We start from the raw sequence: 23,163 nt of genomic DNA, 5'->3' as shown, positions 1-23,163 counted from the left end.
CTACTGGGTCGGTGGGGAGATGATGCAGGTGAGACTCTTCTGCAGATGTTATGGAGTGAACGCTTGTACCTCTTTCAAAGTCATATGCTGTGATGGTACTTAGTTCTTCGCTCTTGGAAAGGTAATTATGTCTTAAGGGTGGAGTCCCCACGACACAGCTTAGAGCCCTTGTAGAAGACAGATACAACAGAGATGAAGGTTGATTCCTCTTGTAAAGATGTATGGAGGTGGTAGCCTTCTACAAATGACAAGGAGAGTCTCAAATCTCCAAGTGAATCTGCTGGCACTGTGACCTTGGACTTCCAAATCTCCAGAACTTTAAAAAATGAAAGTCTGTGTTTAAATCACCTAGTCTATGTTATTCTATAGCATCCCAAACAGACTGAGACACCAGAATTTGCAAAGCTCCTGGGGTTCTACAGAATTCTAGAACTTGCTTTCACTGAAGTCACTGAGAGCCATGGTATTGGTTAATAGTCATTAACCCAGATTCAGTTTCCACAACGTTTGAGCAGCAGGGGGTGGAGCCCAGTATCCTTCCTAAGATGCAGCAGCTGTTTCTCTCTGGGTCTGTCTCTTACCTCCCTGTCACCAGCACAGTGGACACTGCTTCCTGAGAGCCCCACAGGCCATTCTCTGAGCCAGTCTTTTATTACTTATCTCAGTGACATTCTTCTCTCTTTCCTCCCTGTCTGAAATATTTAACACACTTATTTCCTGGAGTTCTAGTCTTTCCCAAACTAAGACTGGTGGTTACCATCTTCTGTTCCATCTCAGCAAATGGTTCTGAGGCACGGAAATGGCAGGAGTCTGAATACCTGCTTAGAATAGCAAGAAAGAGAAAATCTGAAGAATAAACACAAGTATCGCAGTCTGATAATTATCCTGCAAGGAAATTTTTATATATTCTCATGTATTACAAAGAAATAAACTTTTAGCTTATCTCTTGTATCATTCTTTTTAAAAGGGGTGTGTGTGTGTGTGTACAGTGTGTGTGTACAGTGTTTGTATGTGTGTGTGTGCACAGTGCATCTGTGTGTGTGCACACAGTGTGTCTGTGTGTGTGTGTACACAGTATGTGTGTGAAGGTACCTGTGCAGGCAGAGTGGAAATGGAGTCACAGGCAGTTGTGAGCCACATGATTAGGTGAACTTGGGTCCACTGCCAGCGAAGCCAGTGATCCTAACTTGGGCACCATCTTCCCTGCCTCTGTATGTATCACACTATGTTTGAATTATGGTTCCCCGAATTTTTATGTTGAAATCCTGCACCCCCATACTTCAGAATGTGGTTAAATTTGGAGGTGGAGCTTGAAAATGGTAATTAGGGTGGGCCCTATTCAAAATGACTGATCTACGGACAGCATGCTGTGGTTTGAACGTAAAATGTCCCCTATCAGATCCTGTGTTTGAACACTTGGCTCTCAGCCGGTGGTTCTGGAGCAAGAGGGTTGGTCAGGGCAGGCCTTGACGTTTTATAACCTGACCTTACTTCTGATCAGCTCCTTTAGTGGGAACACAATAGGACTACTGTCTCCTGAGCCTATTGCCTTGCCTTCCCCCACTGTAGGGAGTCATATCCCTTCTTTAGCTGTAATACAGAGTGAACCAGTTCTTCCTTAAATTGACTATTATCAAGTATTTGGTCATATCAATAAGAAAAGTTGTAACTGATACCGTGAAAACACCGTGGAGAGTTATCTACAAGCCAAGTGAACACTACGAAGCACCCGTCTCGTCTCTACAGGTATCCTGATCTTGGAACCCTCCCACTTTTGACTTGCTGTGATAAAGTATTTGACAGAAACAACCCAAGGGAGAAATGACTTATTCTGGTTGCAGGTTTGGAGATATAGTCTATCATGGCAGCAGGAGAGTGTGGTCTGGGCCCCTCATATCCTGAAGCAGATATGAAGCAGAAAGCTTTAGCCAGAGCCAGAAGTGGACATGGCCCTTCAAGGTTCACCCTTGGTGACCCACCTGTGCTAGGTTAGGCCAGAGTCACAGTGATTCCACAGTCTTCAAAAGTGCTGCCACCAGCTGATGACCAAGTGTCCAAATACAAGACATTCAAGCCGTAACACCTCTAGCACTGTGAAATGCTTTTGCTGCTTAAGTCCCGAGGTCTGTGGTCTTTGCCTGGAGTTAGCAGCCCCAGCAGTGTGCATACCCCAGTGCTCCCAGACTGAGAAAGGAAGCAACTCTGAGCTCTGTGCACCAACAGTTGTTGCTGGTGAGCCTGCCCTCCGTTCAAAGATCCTCCTGAGAGAATGTAGACAGCCAGGAGCAGTGGTCTCTCTACATACCACTTTCCACCTCAGAACAGAGAGGTCATACTGTAAAGAATGGAAAATGCCTCAGGGAGGGCCCGAGGGTATCCTCTCTCACTGCGGGTTCTGCCACCCTGCCCCTCCCACCGGAACGCCAGAGCTCAGTCTGCACCTGCTCAGATGGCATTTCGATAATGTGCCTTGGAAAGCATAAATATTCCAGGCCCACCAGGCCTTAGTGGGTCAGTAGGTAACGAGGAATCCTCTGACAGAAATACTGTAGCACATGTTACGGTGACTGCACAAATGTTTGGGTATCGTGTTGATTATCTCTGTATGCATTTTGGAGCTTGGGCAGCTGGTGGTGGCTGGGAGAGGGAGAGCCAGTTTTTGTCAGGGACTGTGGCACTGAGGCTACCTGTGTTCCACTAGATTATCCTTCACCCACACACAGTGGCGGCGCCAAGAGGACTCGGTCAGTTTAACAAATGAGTGCATGAAACTGGGAAGGAATAGTGGGCATAGGGGAAGGATGAGGATGGAAGGGACTACGACATGGATTTGATCTAAACACACGGTATGTATGCATGACATTCTCAGACGACACCAGTAAAATCTAAAATAGCTTAAACCTTGCAAGAGAAAAAGTTAGTGTAGAAGGCCCTCCTTTTCCTTCCGTCTTATCTTCCTTCTCTAAACGTGTTAGTTCAATAAAGCACAATATCAGAAAAGATTTTCAAAAATGCTAGTGGTTTATTACCACCCCCTCCCAAGGGTTGCTTTCTTCGGGCAGCAGGTAGAAGAGTAACGAAACTTGCTTTATCTCTTCGCTCTAGTTCATCAATGTGGTAAAACATAGAAGTATTTCTTTGAGGGAGTCTAACTCTCTAGTAATTGGGTTCTAAGAGCTTATGTTTTAGCCGCTTACTTGTGGTGGTTATAACTCCCGCAAGCTGGCTACTATTTATAGAGTAATTAACTCTCCGTTCTATTCAGGTGCTGGCACGGAAGCTGCTGAAGCAAGAGCAATGTTGTTCTCCCCGCTCTCATTGGCCCCATTCTGTCCCAGACAGGGATTTTTTTTCTTTTAGTGTGAGGCTCTGTCCTTTTAGCTGAAAGTGGGCTGAGCAAAGGGTGTGACGCAAGAGAGGGCGGTACAGGTGCTGGGAGGGCGATGGGGAGGCTCGGCCTCCGCACTTTCCCTGCAGCCGGCAGCGGCAGCGGGTAGCCTTGCGTCCTACACCCTCCACACCAGCCCAGCTTAAGACGCAGCATCTCTTGCACCACGCTTCTGCCTGGCTTTCTCCAGCTCTTATGCTGCCCAGCTGAAAGGAGAAGATGGGCACCGGAGATTTCATCTGCATTTCCATGACTGGAGGGGCGCCCTGGGGGTTCAGACTGCAAGGAGGCAAGGAGGAGAAGCAGCCCTTGCAAGTCGCAAAGGTAGGAGGGCCAAGACAGGCGTTCTGAGCTGTTGGATGTAGGGGAAGGCGGAGAGGGGGACGAAAACAACCTGTTGATGGTCTTTCAGGTCATTTGCTTGTTTTCTGCGCTGTCGGTAAACTTATCTAGAATGTGGCTTTTTTTTTTTTTAGAATTACGTGGGGGAAATGTACACCATATGCCATGTAATTAGCTATCAATCAAAGGAGGAAATACTAATTCTATCAGGTGAAATACAGGCTGGTTAATTGTCATCTGACAGCCAGCAACATTAAACTGCTTTCATGCATTTTCTCCCTGACGTGTTACTGGACTCTCCACAGAGGAGACAGGCCTCGGCTCCCCGTAACCACTGGGCATGGACATTTGGTGGGCTCTAACAAATAATTGGCAGTGACATTTATTGTGCAACAGGCGTAAAAAGGCCAGTTTGGGGCAATAATCTTTAAGGTTTAAAGAAATGTCATGAGATCTGTTTAAGAGACCAGCATTTTACGGATTTAAAGAAACGCAAAAGCCCAAGTACTGTATATTCCGTCGACTATACTCATGAGGCTAAGAGCTCAAGATGGAGTAATAGATACTTTATTATTTTTAAATTTTATTTTATTAAAATATAATTCCATTAATTCTCTCTACTCTCATTATTTCTTCAACTCTTCCTATGTACCCTTCTCCCCCAATTTCTGGCCTCTTTCTTAATGTTTAAATATGTAAGTGTGTGTGTGTGTGTGTGTGTGTGTGTGTGTGTGTACGTGTGTGTACGTGTGTACATAAACTATATAAGTACAGTCTGCTGAGTCTCTTCAGTGTATTCACCTTACATATGCACTAATTACAACTATCTTTCTGGTGCACCTAATGGCTATTTAAATAGTTCTTTATCTTTTGTCACATTAGATTGATTTTCAGTTTGGCATAATACCCCTAATCTCACAGAGACCTCTAGTTTCTAATTGGCATTCAGCTAAAATGAAGTTTAAAAGCAAGGAAGTAAAAAAACTTTTAATCAAATGTTAACATCGAACTGTAGAATTTTGTGACAGTATTTGAAGGCATAAAAGGTTACTTTCTTGCTGCATACTTACAGTTAAAATGAATCTAGGCCTCTGTGAAGCATATGGGTCACTGCCTTTGTAGCTGTATTCCTTTTTACCTTTTACAAATGTTCCCTGTGAAGACAGACGTTTCTTTGAAAGTTTTCTGCTCTCAAGCATCTGTCGGAAAATTCTTTCTTTGGTGGTTGAATCCTGCCACCTAGTGAGAAGTGCAGAAATGAAGTTGTGAGCACAGAACTGGAAGATGAAAGCCATTTATATCTAGAAAGTTCCTTAGAGGTCCCAGTTCTTTTAGTTATTTTGGATGAGCAAAGAGCCCAGGGACACCAAGTCCTCATCTCCAGGCTCCTGTTTGGGAGGGCAGAGAGATGAAAGGGTTGAAAGAGACCTCTGCTGAAATTCTTCAGGAGTCAACAGCAGATAAAATGTGAACCGGATTCAGCACATTACAGGCTCAGGAGACTAAGGCAGATTCGCTCAGTCGCAGTTGGTTGGCTGGCTGGCTTCGGTAGCTGAGATTGGGTTCTACTTGCAGCTCTGATTTAATTTGCAGTTTGGCCTGAGGCTCATCGGTCACCGGCCCTGACTCAGTTGCCACGGAAGGGGAGATGCTGCCTGGGATAGGGAAAGAGAAACTCAAGGAAGAAATTGGACCTATCCACTCCATGAGTTCTATGTTGCTTAAAAACTCACTAGTGCTAACAGTGTGTGCTTCAGAGTCCCCCGCCTGCTAATGTGTGGGAACAGGAGTGGCTGAAAGCTGTCGTTCTGCACAGGCTTTGCGGTGGCCAAGCCTGGAAGGCACAGTGGCTGTGGGGTTTCTTCTGAGTTCTCTATCGCAATGACGAGTTTGTGGTAACTCTGTGAAGCAAGGTGTTGAGGGAAGGGTCCTGTGGATCATCTTCCATCAATCTCTCAGTTACCAGGCTGCATGAGGGTCAAGAACACTGACCCGCCAGACATTCCTCCGAAATCATCTTTCCTAAAATATCCAGGCAGTATGTTGATGGCTTTAAAGGATTGTTCTGAAAGCACCTAGGTCTTCACTCTAATGATCTAATTTGTCAGAGGCTGGGGATGTAGGTCAATGGCAGAGCATGTAGGAGGCTCTGGGTTTATTCCCCGACACTCCTCCACACCATGTTGTATAATTTCCTAGTTTATTTAGAGTCGATTTTAAAATGCCGCCATGAAAGCTTCGAATGTTTGCTTAATTTGTGGTTTTGCAGGCACTCCACCCGCTGCAGTCTGCTTTTTCTCTCGTATGTTAATGAGTTGTAAAATGAGTTAAAATAGGTGTAAGCCTCAGATAACCCTGACTATGTCTTTCCACAGTCCGTGTTTATCATTGGTTCAAATTTATCATATTTGATTTTTTTTTATATTATCATACTTGTTTTAAAAAGTCCTTCTAGCTTAAGCCTCCGAGTCAACTCAGTGAGCCAACCTCCAGGAAGCTCGCTGGAACTCCACAGAGCTCAAGGTGAAGTGAATGTCAGTTGCCTGTAGCCTGTCTTTCTCATTAAGGCTGAGTGACCTCCAAGTGGAGGGAGTAAGTAAAGAAGCTGAAAGGCTAAGTGGAGGAAGATAGCTAGCAAGTTAAATAAAGAACATGCCAACGAAACCCTTAGGAAGTAGAGACTGGGGTATCAAGTCAGTCATCCACATCTGTATAGTGAGTTCTAGGCCAGCCTAGGCTACATTAAGCCCTCTCTCAACAAAGTCCATACAAGTTACTAATTTAAAAGTTAAAAGGTGTGAACATTTCTATAAAAATGGAAAGTTTAATTACAGCAAGTACTTGTATCATGACCTTTAGCTTATAATAAAGTACTTAAACATAGGTTTTTCTATAATACTGTGTACATATTCTAACTGGCCAAAATAGTATTATAAAATTTAGTTCAGTTCATTAAGATCAGACATTTAATTGCTTTTTAATCACCAGGGAAGATCTTTTTAGTAACAGTTTAGTTACTTATGAGAGATGCACCAGTATTTTTTTAACATTCGCCTGGTAGGTACACTGAACAGTACACAAACCCTTAAAAAAAAGAAGAATTTTAGTGAAAGTTTTTATTAACATTCAATCTCAACTGAAAAACTGAAGTCCAAGTGATTGGTAATACTCTCTACATCTGTAATGCAAAGCAAACCTTTGTAACACACACTCTAAGGACAATCTTTAGCAAAGGAGATTCCCAATTCATCCCCGGAGCAAGTTTATCTAGACAGAAGGCCCCATTGTATGAGTGTTTGTGAATTTCCTCATGAAAAAGGATGTTAGTGTCTTCACATTATCAAATTCTCTTCGGGGACATGTGCTTACATGGCCATGTCCCTGACAATCTCTTGGCAAACCCTTTGGAGAAATAATCCTTATAAAGACTTGGAGAAAGTTTTCTTTTACAAACAAATCTTACAATTAAAAATTAACTAACATTTTAAAAGTAATGAACAAATAGAGGGGTGGGTCAGACTAAATATAAATTTAGGTGATCCTCCACAAAAGTTTGTTTAAAAAAAAAAAATCTTATGGCCTGCATCCAGTCTTGAGTTAGTGAGTCTGAGGTTGGCCCTGACATCAAGATTTCTTACCATTCCAAGGGGAATTTTGGTAGGTGATTGAAACACAAACCCAGCTGAAGAGAGCTGAGGTCAGTCAATACCTGAGAAGAACCTGGTGTGTTCTATGAAGTCTTCCCCATTCATCCTGTCTCAGTGTAATAAGGGGAGAGCCAGGGAGAAGCTAAGAGTTGTGTGAGTCCCTGGCATTGTGAGCAGGTCATGATTAGAAACAGAGGATTTCCCCTTCTGATGTCAAGATAAGTGATGCACTGGAGTGAGAAGAGGTGTTGGAAAGCCCCACAGCGACCAAGTTAAACGCCAGTTTAAATGCCAATTCACCCAGGGAGTGGAACTGTTGAGAAGGATTAGAAGGATTGGGGGCGTGGCCTTATTGGAAGAAATGTGTCACTGGGGAGTAGACTTTGAGAGTTCAAAAGCCCAGGCTAAGCCCAGTCTCTTGCTCTGGCTCCTGCCTGTGGTTCAGGATGTAAAACTCACATCTATTTCTCCAACACCATGTCTTCCTGCCTGCTGCCATACTCCCCACCATGATTGTAACTGACTAAACGTCTGAAACTACAAGCAATCACCCAGTTAAATGCTTTCCTTTATACAAGTTGTTTTGGCCAGCAATAGGTTACTGACGAAGACAGTGGGCTCGCTGGCCAGCCTAATGCATTTATGAATGGGAGTGTGTGGTAGTGATGAGAAGTGGGAGGGAGTGTGTGGTAGTGATGAGAAGCGGGAGGGGAGACAGTGTAAAACTAGGGAAATATGGAGGCAGATGGGGAGAAGAGGAAAAGGATGACTGAGGAGAGAAGGGAAGTTATTAAAATCATCAAACTTTAATACCTGATCAGCACCCAGAGTACTCTTTGGCCATGGACTTTAGAACCTGGCAGCAGCTAAGGATCTCCTGTTTCGATAAGTTGCAAGTAAGCCTCGGCCTAAAGGCAAAAAACAAAACAAAACAAAACCAATCAACCAAACCATCCTGGGTCTTATGAATCCAGTCTCAACTGCTGTGAAGTCATAAGTGAGACTGCTCTGTTGTTCCAGATAATAGTCTTAGGGTAGATTAGGGAATACAGGGAGAGATAACTAACACTAAAGACATTTTAAAAGAGTCACATGGGGACCTACTGCAGTAGAAGCTTTCTTATATATACGTGTGTGTGTGTGTGTGTATAGTGCATACATGTGTGTATATATATTGTATAGATACACATATGTAATCCATACACGTGAGCGCCCGCACACGCGTGCACACACACACACACACACACACACACACACACACACACACCTTAGCTGGAGTTACCCTGTACTAAAGCAACAGTGCTCCTATTAGACACCACAAGACAACCAATAAAAAATCCCGCAGCTCTAAACAGGACATTATCATCAAATCCCTCCCTCCTGAGCTCAGGGAACCCTGTGGCAGAAAGAGTGTAAGAGGCAGAGAGGATGGAGCACACCAGGAAAGCAAGTCCATCTTAATCAACTGAGCAGGGCTCATATGAACCCACAGAAACTGAGGCAGCATGCACAGGGCCTGCACGGGTCTGCACCAGGACCTCTCTGGTTCTTGTGCCTCCTCTTGGGGCTCTTTTCATTCTGTTGGTTTGTCTTGTCCAACTTTAATGCGATAGGTTTTGTTTTATATTATTTTTGTTTTGTTATATTTTTCTGTTATCTTTTCATTTACTTCTACTGTTTACTATTTCCTTCCACTAACTTTGGGTTCAGTTCATTTTTGCTTTTCTACTTCTTTGAAGTGTGATTTTTTTCCCTTCCCTTCCCCTCCCTCCCTCCCTCCCTCCCTCCCTCCCTCCCTCCCTCCCTCCCTCCATCCCTCCCTTCTTCCCTCCCTCCTTCTCTCTCTCTCTCCTTCCTTCCTTCCTTCCTTCCTTCCTTCCTTCCTTCCTTCCTTCCTTCCATGTACAAGATTGAACCCAGGGCCTCCTGCATGCTAGACAAACATTCTATCATTGACCAGAACTCCAGGCTACTTTTTGCTTTTTTCCTTTTGTTTTTCAAGAAGGGTTTTCTCTGTGTAGCCCTGGCTGTTCCGGGACTCGCTCTGTACACCAGGCTGGCCTTGAACTCACAGAGATCTGCCTGCCTTCCAAGTGTTGGGAATAAAGGTGCATGTCAACTCAGATTTTTAACATGTAGTTATCACGAGACTTACAAATAACACACTATAATTATAAAAGATTATGATACAAAGTTTTAATGCAAGAAAAGAAAGAAAAAATTACCTATTAATTCTGCTTTCTCTGATTTTGAGTTTGTGTTGAATATTACAAATTACATTCTTATGTTACACCTCCATTAAAATTTTGTGGTTATTGGGGCCGGAGAGATGGCTCAGTGGTGAAGAGCACAGGCTGCTCTTCCAGATGTCCTGAGTTCAATTCCCAGCAATCACATGACAACTTACAACCATCTATAATGGGACCTGATGCCCTCTTCTGGTGTGTCTGAAGAGAGTGACAGTGTACCTACATACATAAAATAAATAAACAAATCTTTTAAAATAATTGTGGTTATTGTTTTAATAGTTTTACTTTTTAAGATTTGTTTTATTTTTAACTGTGTGTGTGTGTGTGTGTGTGTGTGTGTGTGTGTGTGTGTGAGAGAGAGAGAGAGAGAGAGAGAGAGAGAGAGAGTGTGTGTGTGTGCAAGTGCCCATGAAGGTCATAGGAAGGTATTGGATTACTTAGTTTTCTCCTAGGACTGTGGCCTCGGGTACCTGGGCAGTGTCAGGCATGGGTTCTATCTCATGGAATAGGCCTTGATTCCAATCAGTTAGTGATTGGTTACTCCTACAAGTTTTGTGCCACTATTGCATAACAGGCATCTTATAGCAGGGTTAGTGCTTACCTTTCTCCTTATAGTATATATATGTATATTACACACACATATATCATACATATATGCATACATGTAGTGATGTGATAATGTTTTACTTTTAGTGTAAGTGAAGAGAAATGAATAAAAGGTAAAACTAACAGTATTTAAAACTAGTTTTTATTACTTTATAGTGCAAAATGTTCTTTTTTTCTTTTTTAATGTTTTAAGATTTATTTGTTTTATGAATGTTTTGTCTGCATGTATGTATGTATATCACGTGCATGCCTGGTGCCCACAGAAGTCAGAAGAACACATCAGATGCCCTGGAAATTCAGTTACAGATGGTTGTAAGCTACCACATAGGTGCTGGGAACCAAAGAGCTAGTAAGATTTTATTTACTTCTGTACTTGAGTTTAAATACTACCATAGCTGACAAAGATAATCTTAGAAAATACATATATAAGGATCTTTCCGATACATACACTGATCTTTCTCAACAGAAAATGAATCTTAATCTGAAGGCCATTTCCATCCTATTAATCAGCAGTGCCAAGACTCTTGTTGTAAGTTGAGCTCTGTCTTTGCAGGTGACTGCCCTTTATTCTTAGAGCTAATTATATGGATGCATTTTTATATTTTAGTGTTAAATAGTACTGTGTTTTACATTTGAAAGACAACAGACCACATGTGAATTTTTTTCTAGTTAGGCCTGCAGAAAGGCCATTTCAAAGGATAACATACTAATATACTTTCAATAAAAATATCACTATTGGAAACATTTTCAGTATCTGTTTTATAGACATTTTCTCTGTTTCATCTATTTCTTTGCTATGAGCTGCTTCCAAACAGCTCACTGTTAGAGGACACATTGCATTTATTTTTCTGAAATGTGTCAGGTGACCAGAACCATGTTTCAGCCTAGAGAAGATAGGCAGAGTTAGACTATTCATTTTCTGTCAAGTAAAACCAGGGCACCCTTAAGTTCTGTATTTCTACTAAAGGTTTGAAGAAAGAACATCAAACTTTGGAGGGTTACAAATGCCTATGTAATGTACAAGTCTCTGTCTGTATCAGTATATGTCATTGTAACGTGGTTCAAAGGTTTCCAATCCAGTATGCCAGTGCTTACCAGTTTCCCATAGGTCACTGAGACTGGAGGATCATGAGTTTGAGGCTAGCCTAGGCTAAAAAGTAAAACCCTGTTTCAAGCAAGCAAACAAATGTAATTTCAATGTAGTTTAAGTGTAAGTTTCTCTAAAATGTATTGCATTGATAATATTGTGTTGAAATTTTACACTTCTATCTCCTAACTATTGTACTCTAGAGTTGCCAGCAACTAAGGCATTTGGCATGAGGCACTTCATAGCCTTACCCTAAAATCTTTCTTTGCTGTTAATTCTTGTTAAAGCAGGTGCTGGCTCTATTGTTGCTTGCACAGTTTTTCTGTAAAATGTTGATTTTCCTTAAGGAGTTTATTTAAGTTTTAGAATTTCCTTCCAGTCCCCTTTCCTATTCAATTCCCACCAAAGGCAAAGCTTTTTACTTCAGTTTTTGTTTGTTTGGAGACAGAGTACCGCTCTGGCCCTTGCTGACCTGGGATTCACTATATAGCCCAGGCTATCCTCAAACTTATAGTAATCCTCTTGCCTCGACTTCCCAAGTACTTGAATATGTGAGTCACTATACCTGGTTTCTATTTCATTATTAAAATAAGATTTAAAATACCACAGACTGAGATATTCTAGAAGCATATGCACCCCCATCCAATCATACTCCAAGTATCCTTCAATGCATGAGTATTCTGTTGCTATTTACAGCAGTTTCCTGGGCTTCCATCCTTAACCGTATTTGCTGAGAGATGTTGGCACATTATATTACTTTAGCCATTTTGAGTTACATCTACACAGATCTTTCTAAACTTCATCACTAGGTTTAAAGCTCTGTAAAGTTTTTCAATTCAGTACTGCCTGGCTTCAGCCATTGTTGAAAAAAAAAAGTCACATCTAGAAGTTTTTATTTTCCTACAAACTTCCTGCAGCAAGAATGAATATAAAGCTGGACCCATGGAGGCTTCTTGGTAGTTTTAACAATCTTGTCACCTGTCCCAACTGGCTAAACAGTCTCGTTTTTTAATCCCAGGGTAAAACTGGGGATGTGCAGGAAGAGTTGGGCTGGAATCAGCTCTGGTTCTACCTTTACCTTTGACAAGATTGTTGAAACTAAGTGGAAATCAGTTAACTAAACGTCATCATTTTAAAAGAAATGTTTTAGCAAGAGTTGTTTTGTGAGCGTTGATTATATCGAATTAGATAAGTAAGTGAAATAATCAAATACAGGGAGCACGACAAAGGCTCTTCTCCCTCCAGCTTGTCGGGAAGCCTCACTTTAGGTGAGGCAATGTTGTGGTCAGGGTTCTATTGCTGTGAAGAGACACCATGGCCACAGCAACGCTTACAAAGGGAAGCATTTCATCGGGGCTGGCTTACCTCCAGAGGTTTAGTCCATTATTACCATGGGGAAGTACAAGGTACAGGGCAGGTAGCTGAGAGCTCTACATCTGGATCCGTAGGCAGAAGGGAGAGAGAGACACTGGGCCTGCCTTGAGCATTTGAAACCCCAAAGCCCACCCTCTTTGACACACTTCCTCCAACAAGGCCACACATTCTCCAACAGGCTACACATCCTGATCCTTTGAAATAGTCACTACTTAATGGTGTCACTTCCTATGAGCCTATGGGGGCCATTTCTGTTACCAAACCAACACAGGTAACTTCAGAGACTGTCTGAAGTACAGGAGTCTGCCCCACAGACCATTCCGGTACACGGCATCCCTCTCAGACCATGTATTAAAGTATAGCTAACTCTTAATTAGGGCCCATTTTTTTGTCATCTTGGAAATATGACTATGTGCATGTAAGAGCCCAGCTGTTTTGAAAGCCATGCAGGGAAAAGCCATCAGGCAAGAGCTGTAGGTGTAATTGCCTGGGACAAAAGCAGGCTGCAGTCTTTAAGGAGTGGTGTACTCATTTCCATCAGAAACAGCTGTAAGAAATCCAATCTCCCAATGATTTAAAAAAAGGTAAAATAGATAATAATAGCATTAATAGATAAGACAGCCTACAATAATAATAATAGTAATAGATAAAACAAACTATAAAACAGTGATGATGGTGATGGTGGTGATGGTGTTGATGATGATGATGATGATGATGATGATGATGATGATGATGATGAATGTCTCACCTGAAACCTCTGGCCATGTTATTATTTCTCTACCAGCAAAATATTAATATACTGTTCCTAACTTGAACAAATTTAGCCTTTGATTTTAATATTTTGTCTTCATCTATTTTGCCTTTTCCTAATGCATCAGCCTACTGAGCATTGTCTAAATTACTCTCGTCAGACGGATTATCACAGCTGTGTATGAGGAAGTTTGCTTGACTATACTGTTAACCTTTCCTCTTCCTCTGCAATTGATTCTCCCCACAAAAGATGAGGGTCAAAGAGTACTGAGGAGGACTTGACTCATAGACCTAGTTCACTTTGTTCAACATCAGGCCTAGAGCAAAGAAGAACTGTATTCTCTAGTGTGTCAATTACAGGGCTCATTCCAAACGGTGATGATCTTAGGTAGCTGCTGTTTGCAGAACTGATCCACTAAAGGTATACAGGCATTTCAGTGCTGGGCCCTCTTAGACTGTAGCTTTTTCTGATCCTCTGTTTCCTTAGCTGCAGAGTAGGATTTTGTGTAATGAGGTTGCTGGTTTTGTAGGTAAAAGTGTTGGATATTGCTCAGTTATACAACTAAACAATCCAAAGTTCAAATAACCAGTTCATCATACTTGCGTATAAGGAGCATGTGCTGAGATGCTTGCCTGGCACGCGTAAGTCACTCAGCAAAGGGGTGGGTCATTATCATCATTGTTATGTTTGAGAAAGAGAATCATATATTTCAGACTGACCTCAGACTCTCAGGTTTTGGGGCTCTGATCCTCATGCCTCTACTTTCCAAGTGCTAGGACTGCAGGAATGTGTCTCCATGTTTGCCTGCTTGTTACTATTTCTCTAGTTAAAGATGGAAGGTGTTGCCTTATGGGTAAGTTTTACTGTCATCGATTCAGATATACAGACAAAAATCAGGAGCAAAAACCATTTCTAGATAATAGTTTAGGATAATCATTTCACATGATGCAGATTTTCCTTCTCTTGTGTGTGTTCACGTATGTATATGCATATATTTATTCTAGTGTGTATGTGTGGGTGCCTGTGTGCACACCTGTGTGTGTGTGTGTGTGTGTGTGTGTATGTGTGTGTAGACCAGACAGCAACCTCAGGTGTTGTTTCTTAGGAGACATTCACCTCATTTTTTGAGACTGAGTCTCTCAGTGGAATCTGGGGCTCACTGATTAGGCTAGTCTTGTGGATTACAAATGTGTGCTACAGTGCCTGGCTTTTTATGTGGGTGCTAGGGATCGAACTCGGGCCCTCAAGCTTGAATGACAAGCATTTTACAACTGAGCCACATCCCAAATCTCAGTCTTTCACTTTTGCTAAACACATTTCATATGTATGCAGTATCAATTACTAATCAAGTTTTTTTGTTATGTAGTTTTCTATCAATTTAAGATGACAGGTGCTAAAATTATATATAATATATAATTGTGTATTAATATTATATATACATATATATTAATATTATATATAGTATGTGTGTGTGTGTATGTGTGTGTGTATGTGTGTGTGTATGTGTGTGTGTGTGTGTCCCACAGCATGTGTGTGGAGGTCAGAGGACAACCTTAGGTCTATGTCTCTTGTTGTTATCCACTGTGTACATCAGGCTAATTCAACCACAAGCTTGTGGGAATTCTCCTGTCTCTACGTCCCATCTTTCAGTAGTCATTTGGGGATTATAGATGTATACTTCTTTGTTGAATTTTTATATGGGTTCACGGGATCCAAACTCAAGACTTCACACTTTAACAATTGCTTTAGCCACAGAGCTATCTTACCAAAGATAAGTCTACCAAACTTACAGTCTTACCAAAATTATACAGCCTAGCCCAGAATTGATTGGAACTCACTATGTAGACTAGGCTTGCCTTAACTCAGAGATCCTTCTGTCTCTCCCTCTGTAGCTCTGGGATTAAATGTGTGCTTCCACGCATCACTAAAATTATATATCTTAAAGGCAAAATAAGGTTAAATGAGTGGGCCATTTAAATTTATTAAATAGTATGGATTTGAAAAGATATACCACAATAAAGTTTATTGATTCATACATTAATAAATGACTGCAATAACTGTTAAGCTGCATTTTGAGTAGATTTTATCTATGTGACTTTATCTCCTCACTACTGAGATGGATAGAGTGACAGCTGTATTGCCAAGAATTATTTATAGGGTTAGAAATTATAGGTGGTAATGACTTGAAGAAACATGCATAATTTTAAAAAGCTGTTATCAATCACCTTGGTGGTTTTTGAACTTTTAAAAAGTCAACTTTGCGAAATCAAGGCTTTGAGTCTGGGGTGTGTTGGGAAGGCTACTACACTCCTGGGAGGTGGTGGCAATGGTTTCAGATGTCGCTTCTTTTTTTATGGAATGTTCCATGTCTTAGGGTTTTATTGCTGTGATGAAATACCATGACCACAGCAACTCTTATAAAGGAAAATATTTACTCGGGGCTGGCTTTCAGTTCAGAGGTTTAGTTCAGTATTCTCACGGCGGGAAGCGAGGTAGCATGCAGGCAGACATAGAGCTAGAGGAAGGAGCTCAGAGTTCTACATCTTTGATTGGCAGGTAGCAGGAGAAGAACTAACTTGAGCTTCTGAGACCACAAAGCCTGCCCCCACAGTGACACACTTCCTCCAACAAGACCACACCTCCTAATAGTGCCCCTCCCTATGGGCCAAGCATTCAAACACATGAGTCTATGGGAATCATTCCTATTCAAAACATGACACCCTGTCACTCTTTGGTTGAAAACAGCATGTGGAACTCATTATGGAGAGATGAAATCATTCCACATGGTTAGGAACCCTAAAAGGAAATGAATGGATTGTTGAATCATCTCTGATAACTGTAGGACAGAGTTCTCTGAAGTCAAAAGAAGGCTGTGCCCTGCCCTTGGCAGAGGCTGCTAAACGCCCTTCTTTCTCCCCCCTTTCCTATCTCTTTGTCTCTGACATTAGAAGCTATTACTATATAAGGTTGCTTTTCCTAAGTGATGATAATATATTACACTCTTTGGTGCTTTTGGCTTTTCAAAGAATGGTCATTTATTTTCACCAGTCAAGTTCAAACTAGGGTAAACCCCAAACCTGGGAGAGATGAACACCATAGAGGTCAGCATTTTTATTTTTCACTTCCTGAAAAGGTAACCTTTCTCTCCTGGATGGTGCTCAGTGTGACTTCTGCAGATTATAAACATAATGGGGGCACTTTTGGTGATACAGGAAATAGAATCACAGAGGTGGGTTTTCAGGTTCAATCTGTAGGCTGCCTGTCTGCCTGATGAAGAATTGCAAATCTGAGTAGTTTTGCCCCAGGGCAGAATGGAACAGTGCTTGGCAGACTCATCCTCCAGCCAGCTTGTTGCTCTGGCTCCCCTCCCTTTGACAAAATGACCCCATAGCTTCATGTTGACCAGGTTGCCATGGTCCTGTGCATGAGGCTGAGAGCAGATGCACAGATTCATTTAGGCATCCGGTTATGACAGTGGTTCCGGAAAGTATCCTCATTATTCCTCATTACTCTGCTCCTCTGTGTCTCTTTAACAATGTGAAGGGAAAATTGTTTCATTGTCTCCGCTGCCCTTGGTCTCTTCTTACTCTGGACTGAGCTTTCTGTGTGCTTCTTTTCTGTGACAAAAAATAAAATCACATTTATGTTGCCAAAACTTAAAGGAAATAGATAGCATCTGTCTGTCTCTCTTCCTTCTCCCCACTTCTCTTTCTCTCTCTTTGTATGTGTGTGTGTGAAGAGAGAGAAAGAGAGAAAGAGAGTGGGTGAGAGACAGAGACAGAGAATCTAACCTGTTCTACAGAAGTTTCAGGGAAAACCTTGACCTTTCAGCTGAAGTACGGGATGAGTTATTCTGGGACAATGTAGGCAAGTCACTCTGTAACTTTGCAGAAGTGTAGAGACTCTTTTTAAGGTTCCTGAGGCCCCTCCCTTGGGTCTCCTGGCCTCTCTCCTGTTTATCCGCACAGCCTTCTTCTGTCTCAGCTGACACCTTCTTTCAGGGTGAGCTTTCTTATTTTCTCCTGAAGACATTCTTTTGTTGGTATTCCTTTCCAGAATGATATTTATCTGTGCACACATTTTGGTATATAATCAGACCCTTATTATTCTGATTACCAAAGATCCTCACACTTAATTTGGTGAGATATTGTATCTAATTTTAAAATGAGGACACCCCTGGAGGGTGCTGGGAGACTTACAAACATCACCTGAGCTTTGTGGATGAGAATATGAGTTGACGTTCATGTTCTCCTCTGAGACAATGCTGCAGGACTGAGCCGATGGTAGAGGACAGAGAGAGGAGGGCACAGGAACAGGAGGGACACCCTCACTGACAAGGTGGAACTTTCATTTGGGCTCCAAATATCATGGGTTTCAGGCCTTGGCACACTTCCCTGAAGGTCCTTGAAGAAATGTTGTTAGCAATTTTCACTAGTGATTCTTGTTAAAAAAAGATGTGCATTTCCATATGTCTGATGTCAACCTTTTCTTTAAAAGTAGGAACCATGTCATTTCATAGTTCTTGGCATCAGGAATGACTAATACGAGCCACATATATGCACAACTAGGAACTTCCGGCAGACTACACACGTTACTGAAGTGTGGAGTAAATTAACAAAAAATAAATATATCTTTTACTCTTAGGATAAGTGTGGCAGCTATTCATGTGTGTGTGTGTGTGTGTGTGAAAAGATAACTTGTAGGCTCTCCTTCTACCAAGTAATCTCTGGGGCTTGAACTCAGATGTCCAGGCTTGAGGTTAAGTGTCTTTACCTACTGAGACATCATGCTGACCCAAGGTAGTGTTGCTGAGTTTAATTTTACAGTGTGTTATGAGAAAATGATTCAAAGGATAAGTAAAGGAGTGTCCCATGTGGTTTGTATGTATATGCTCATGTTTCTATTTGATTTTATATGGTACCATGATGTAAGTCCACAGGGTTTATCAAGATGCACACTGGTGTTGGCCTAACTGGTTCTGTTTTGTTCCTAACAACATCACAGAGATGAATGTGCTCTCAACGGCTCTATTTATAAAATGAAAAACTTTAGAATAGATGATTTTATTGTTCGTTAGGGTTATAGCCTATTTTTAAATCAAGAAGATAATAGGTGAAAGCAATGACCATGTATGGCAATGTTTTCCCTAATTTAACAAAGACATTGTTTAGAACGAGTAATTCTTTACATAACATTATATGGAAATCCTATGTGCATTTCTTCAAGTCCGATCACTCACGTCATGTCACATTTATTTCCTTAATTACAACTATGAAGCAGGTAAAAGAGCTTATGGTTAAGCCCGAGGGACCTGAATTTGATCCCTGGGAACCTACAAGGTACAGGGAGAGAACTGGCTTCCACAGGTCACTCTCTGACCTCCACGTATGCCCCATGGAGTCCACACAGTCACACGTATAAAAATAAACAAATAGATGTAGTTAAACAGTTTAATTTTAAAAACTTGCTGCAGTATAAGTGGCCTGGTTGTTCGAGGCTGTGAAGCACTTTGATGTGCAGGAAAGAGAACATAGCTGACCCTGCTTGCTTACCTACATCTTAGTCCTTTAAACTGACTTGAAAGGAATTCAGATGAGTGACCTGTGTATTTGCTGTGCGTCAGGAGCAAAAGGAGAGCCACCGGGAGGCGTTGGCTTCTACCTTCCAGATGAGGTCCTTTAAATCAAACAGTGTCTCTTCCCAACAAAGGGATTTTTTTTTTTTTTTTTTAATGTTTAAAATAGCTTGACTTGAAAATAGTCTCACTCTTGGGTTGCCATAAAACAACACTGTCATTGTAAAAATAATTCAAACTGTACAGAAAAGGCCAAAGATGAAATGAAAATACCAGCCAGAGTCACCACAGTGGTAACCTGGCAACCTTTTAGGATAAATTTCATGTTGGCAGGATTGCACTTAAGGTCTTTTTGTTGGTTTGTTTTTGTTTTGAGATTCTGACTGTAGCCCAGCCCAGCTTTGAGCTTGTAATCTCTGACCTCAGCCTTCTAAGCTTGGGGGGGGGGGGGGTTATAGGTGCTCATCACCCCACCCTGGTAAAATGTCTTAACAGTTTCTTTCCAACCCCACTTTCAAACTGTAACGAGTGAACCCAGGGCCCCACATGCAAGGAAACAAGAGTTAGAAAGCACTGAGGGACAGATAACATTTAGGTGCACTGAGTGATTGGAAGACGGGGTCCTAGGCAGGCCTGGCAGCCTGGCCCAAAGGCCAAGTCCTTAGGACCATCTATGCTGGAGTATTGTGCAAGTCTCAGATGTAACATTCAGGAAGCAGAAAGAACAGCTGTGAGTATAAATTCAGACTGAAGGTACCTAACAGAGCAGAGACAGAGACAAGGAGGGGGCCATAAGGAGGAAAGGCGGAGGGGAGGGAAGGGGAGGGGAGGAGAGGGGGGAAGGGGAAGGGGAAGGGGAAGTGGAAGGGGTGAAGGGAAAGGAGAAAGTGAGGGGAAGGGGAGGGAAAGGGAGTGGGCATAAGCTCCTTTCAGGGTTGTAACTACTAGGGGATAGGTGCTGACACAGATGTGGACATTGGCCCTATTGCCATAGCCTTGGTTGAGTTGAGTGGTGGGGCCATCCATCCCTGAGGGAGCTGAGGTTTTCAAAGCATGTCTAAGATTTGAACCCATAGGAGTTGCTATGTTTGGGGATGTAGCGAAGTGGGGTGTCTGTGGGATGTGAATGCCAGTTCCCAGGTCTTGCTTAAGAACAGCTTGAGAGGTGTAGGGGACAAGGGCAATGGAAGTTGTTAAGAATTGTTTTTTGAGATGCTTAGATTGTCAGCATCACCAGAGTCAACACTGTGGAGACCAATTTTTCCAGATGTTTTTTCTCATACATAGATCCTATGTTTTATATATAGGTCATAGCAGATGCAGGGTGGATTTGGGGTCATGCTCATTGTTAGCCATCCTAGGAAGGTACTAGACATGTGTGTGAGTCTGATGCTGAGCATGGCAGAGGCATGCTGCATCTTAGGACACTCTGATCCTGCTCTGTCATCTGTGTGATTCTCAGAACGCAGGCTGGATCTTTATCTCTGACTCAAAGCAGAAGCTGGAGTCCATATGACAGAAGGCTATCTGAAACCGTTCTCGTTGCCATGAATGACGTTAGGAGACAGAGTCTTACTCTCTAACCTAGTGTGCCCACACACTTGTGACCCTGCTGCCACCCACATGCTAGGACTACAGACCATCATGCCCTGCTCTAAAGTAAACTAATGACAAATGGGACAACATGGCAATGACACAGTGGCAAGGACTGATAACTCACAGTGTGTTCTTGAGCAAGATCTGGCACCAAGCAGGAAAGATCTAAAGGAGAAAAATAAACAAGGGAAGCCCAGGCTAGACCTCTAGCTAGCACTGATGGTCTTTTATTTGCAAGCAGTCATCACATACAACAGAGGTAAAGCATACTTCCTAATATTAGGGATCTTACCATTTTCTTTGAGAGAAAACTTATTTTTAAAGAAATCAAGTAAATTAACACTATATGATCTAGCATTGGATGCATGAACCTTGACACGTAGGGCATGAACAACCTTACGAATAATGTACTTACTTTTTATATTTAAATCTTTTTCTCATGGGTACGTGGTGTATGTTAAGCATAGCCCCCCACCTTCACTTTGTTCCCCCAACATACATTTTATCACCTCTCCTACCATTAGTCCCCTAGACAATTTTACTTCTACTCTCATCCAATATATACATACATGATTTTACAATATAAAGTCTAGGAACCATATATGGGAAAAAACATTTGTCTTCCCGAGAAAGCCTTATTTCATTAATGTGATTGTCTCAGCTGTACCCATTTCTTGTAAACAACATGACCTCATTCTAATTTATGTCTGAAAATGTTTCCATTGTGTATGTGCACATTTTCCTTATCCATTCCTATCCTAGTTGTGGTTTTATTGCTGTGAACAGTTTGTAGGTTTAGCCCATTGTCATCATGGTGGAAAACATGGCAGCATGTAGGCAGACATGGTGTTGAAGAAGGAGCTAAGGGTTCTACACCCAGACCCAAAGGCGGCGGGAAGAGAGAGTGAGCCATTAGCCCTGGCTTGAGCATCTGAAACCTCATAGCCCACCTCCCAGTGACACACTTCCTCCTACAAAGCCACACCTCCAATAATGCCACTCCTTATGAGTCTACGGGGCCATTTTCTTTCAGCTCACCACAGTTTCTCTGTTGATGGACACCTAGGCTGGATCCTTATACGGCACCTATGTTTACTGAGAGAAGGATTCATGAAAACAAATAGGTTTCAACCAAACTTTAAAGGATAACAGAAAAGAAAAGGATTATTACAAAAGACAAAAGGTGCTTATTCAGGTGCTATACCTGTTCCTTTAACCTAGCTAAAGATGAACTATATATACGTTTATGTGTGTGTGTGTGTGTGTGTGTGTGTGTGTGTGTGTGTGTGTGTGTGCCACTAGTCCAGAAGTTACCTCTGCTGATTCTGAGCACAGTGTTCCAGCTTTCTTAACTCTTTCCACCAACTGACAGAAAATATCAACTGTGTATATCCAAATTATACTTCCCATAAATGCATACACCCAGCGAAAGAAGGAATTTCTGGGCACTGTCATCATGAAGAGTAGAATTTGGTGAAGCAGAACTAATGGAACTGTCCAGTGCAACATTCCTCCTTTGGAGATGTGCACAGGCCTGTTACCAGAGGTAAAAAAACAAATTCAGGATGAGGTGGAAAAGCAAAGTTGAGGGAGCTGACCTGTGTACTCCACAGTTCCTCCTGATGCCATCTTCTCAAGAGGACTTGATTCTAAAGAGATAACCAAGATTGTAGTCTCAAGTGTGGCAGATGGAAGGCAGCAAACCACACTTGGCCAATGTCCAGGATGCAGTGAGACAGGAAAATAGCAACCTGTGCCTCCCATAGTGTCTGGGTGAGTTACAGCATCTCAAAATGGACAGGAGCACTTTTTTTTTTTTTTTTTTTTTTTTTTTTTGTTTTTCGAGACAGGGTTTCTCTGTGTAGCCCTGGCTGTCCTGGAACTCACTCTGTAGACCAGGCTGGCCTCGAACTCAGAAATCCGCCTGCCTCTGCCTCCCAAGTGCTGGGATTAAAGGCGTGCCCCACCACCGCCCAGCGACAGGAGCACTTCTAACACTGGGGGAGAATTAATGATTTGTGGGTCACGGTAAAACAAATTCTGTAGATGAAAAACTGAAGATGGGGTCAAAAAAGAAATTATGTTCATACCCCATCTGTCTTTAAAAAAAAAAAAAAAAAAACAGAACACCTTGTCTCAAAAAACAAACAAAAAAACCCAACCAACCAACCAACCAACCAACAAACAAAAAAGCCAACCCAATGAGATCAATAAAGAAAACAATTTAGAGATTTAAAGAGATAACTTCTTTGATGTAATCTGCCCATACGTGGAAGCATCTTCTTTTTACTATATCACTGACAGCTAATCACCGAGCACTAAGTAGTCACCTTTTCAAAACATCATAAAACCAGTGTTGGACACCAGGACACAAAGAAATAAAAGTCTTTTCAATATCAGGTATAATCTTTATTATTCTAACCTCTGTTCAATGATTTAAGGTCTGCTTTTGGTCAAACGTGGAGCAAGCCAGTCCTCCCTGGCACAGCTGTTCAAGTCCTCGCTAGAATCCCAACCACTGTCTTCTCATTTGTCTGTCAAATGGAAC

At 42.0% G+C, this 23,163-nt stretch overlaps 1 protein-coding gene across 3 annotated transcripts in view; it reads left to right on the top strand.

The window, feature by feature from the left end:
- Window positions 1-3,288: 3,288 nt before the first annotated feature.
- Synpo2 (synaptopodin 2) overlaps window positions 3,289-23,163 on the top strand; it is a 151,896-nt gene continuing 132,021 nt past the window's right edge. For 2 of the 3 annotated variants that reach the window (XR_013110116.1, XM_034500152.2), the window contains exon 1: window positions 3,346-3,712. Coding sequence is in view for 2 of the 3 variants with exons in the window: in XM_034500152.2 (XP_034356043.1) it covers window positions 3,608-3,712 (105 nt within the window). In the remaining variant the exon portion in view is untranslated. Of the gene's footprint in view, window positions 3,713-23,163 lie in introns of all 3 variants that reach the window. The other variant, XM_076933212.1, reaches the window with a different exon arrangement.

The sequence above is a fragment of the Arvicanthis niloticus genome, chromosome 4 (genome assembly GCF_011762505.2).
Source record: "Arvicanthis niloticus isolate mArvNil1 chromosome 4, mArvNil1.pat.X, whole genome shotgun sequence".
In the NCBI taxonomy this organism is placed as follows: domain Eukaryota; kingdom Metazoa; phylum Chordata; class Mammalia; order Rodentia; family Muridae; genus Arvicanthis; species Arvicanthis niloticus.
The sequence above is the reverse complement of the archived record's forward strand: the minus strand, read 5'-3'. Positions and strand labels throughout refer to the sequence as shown.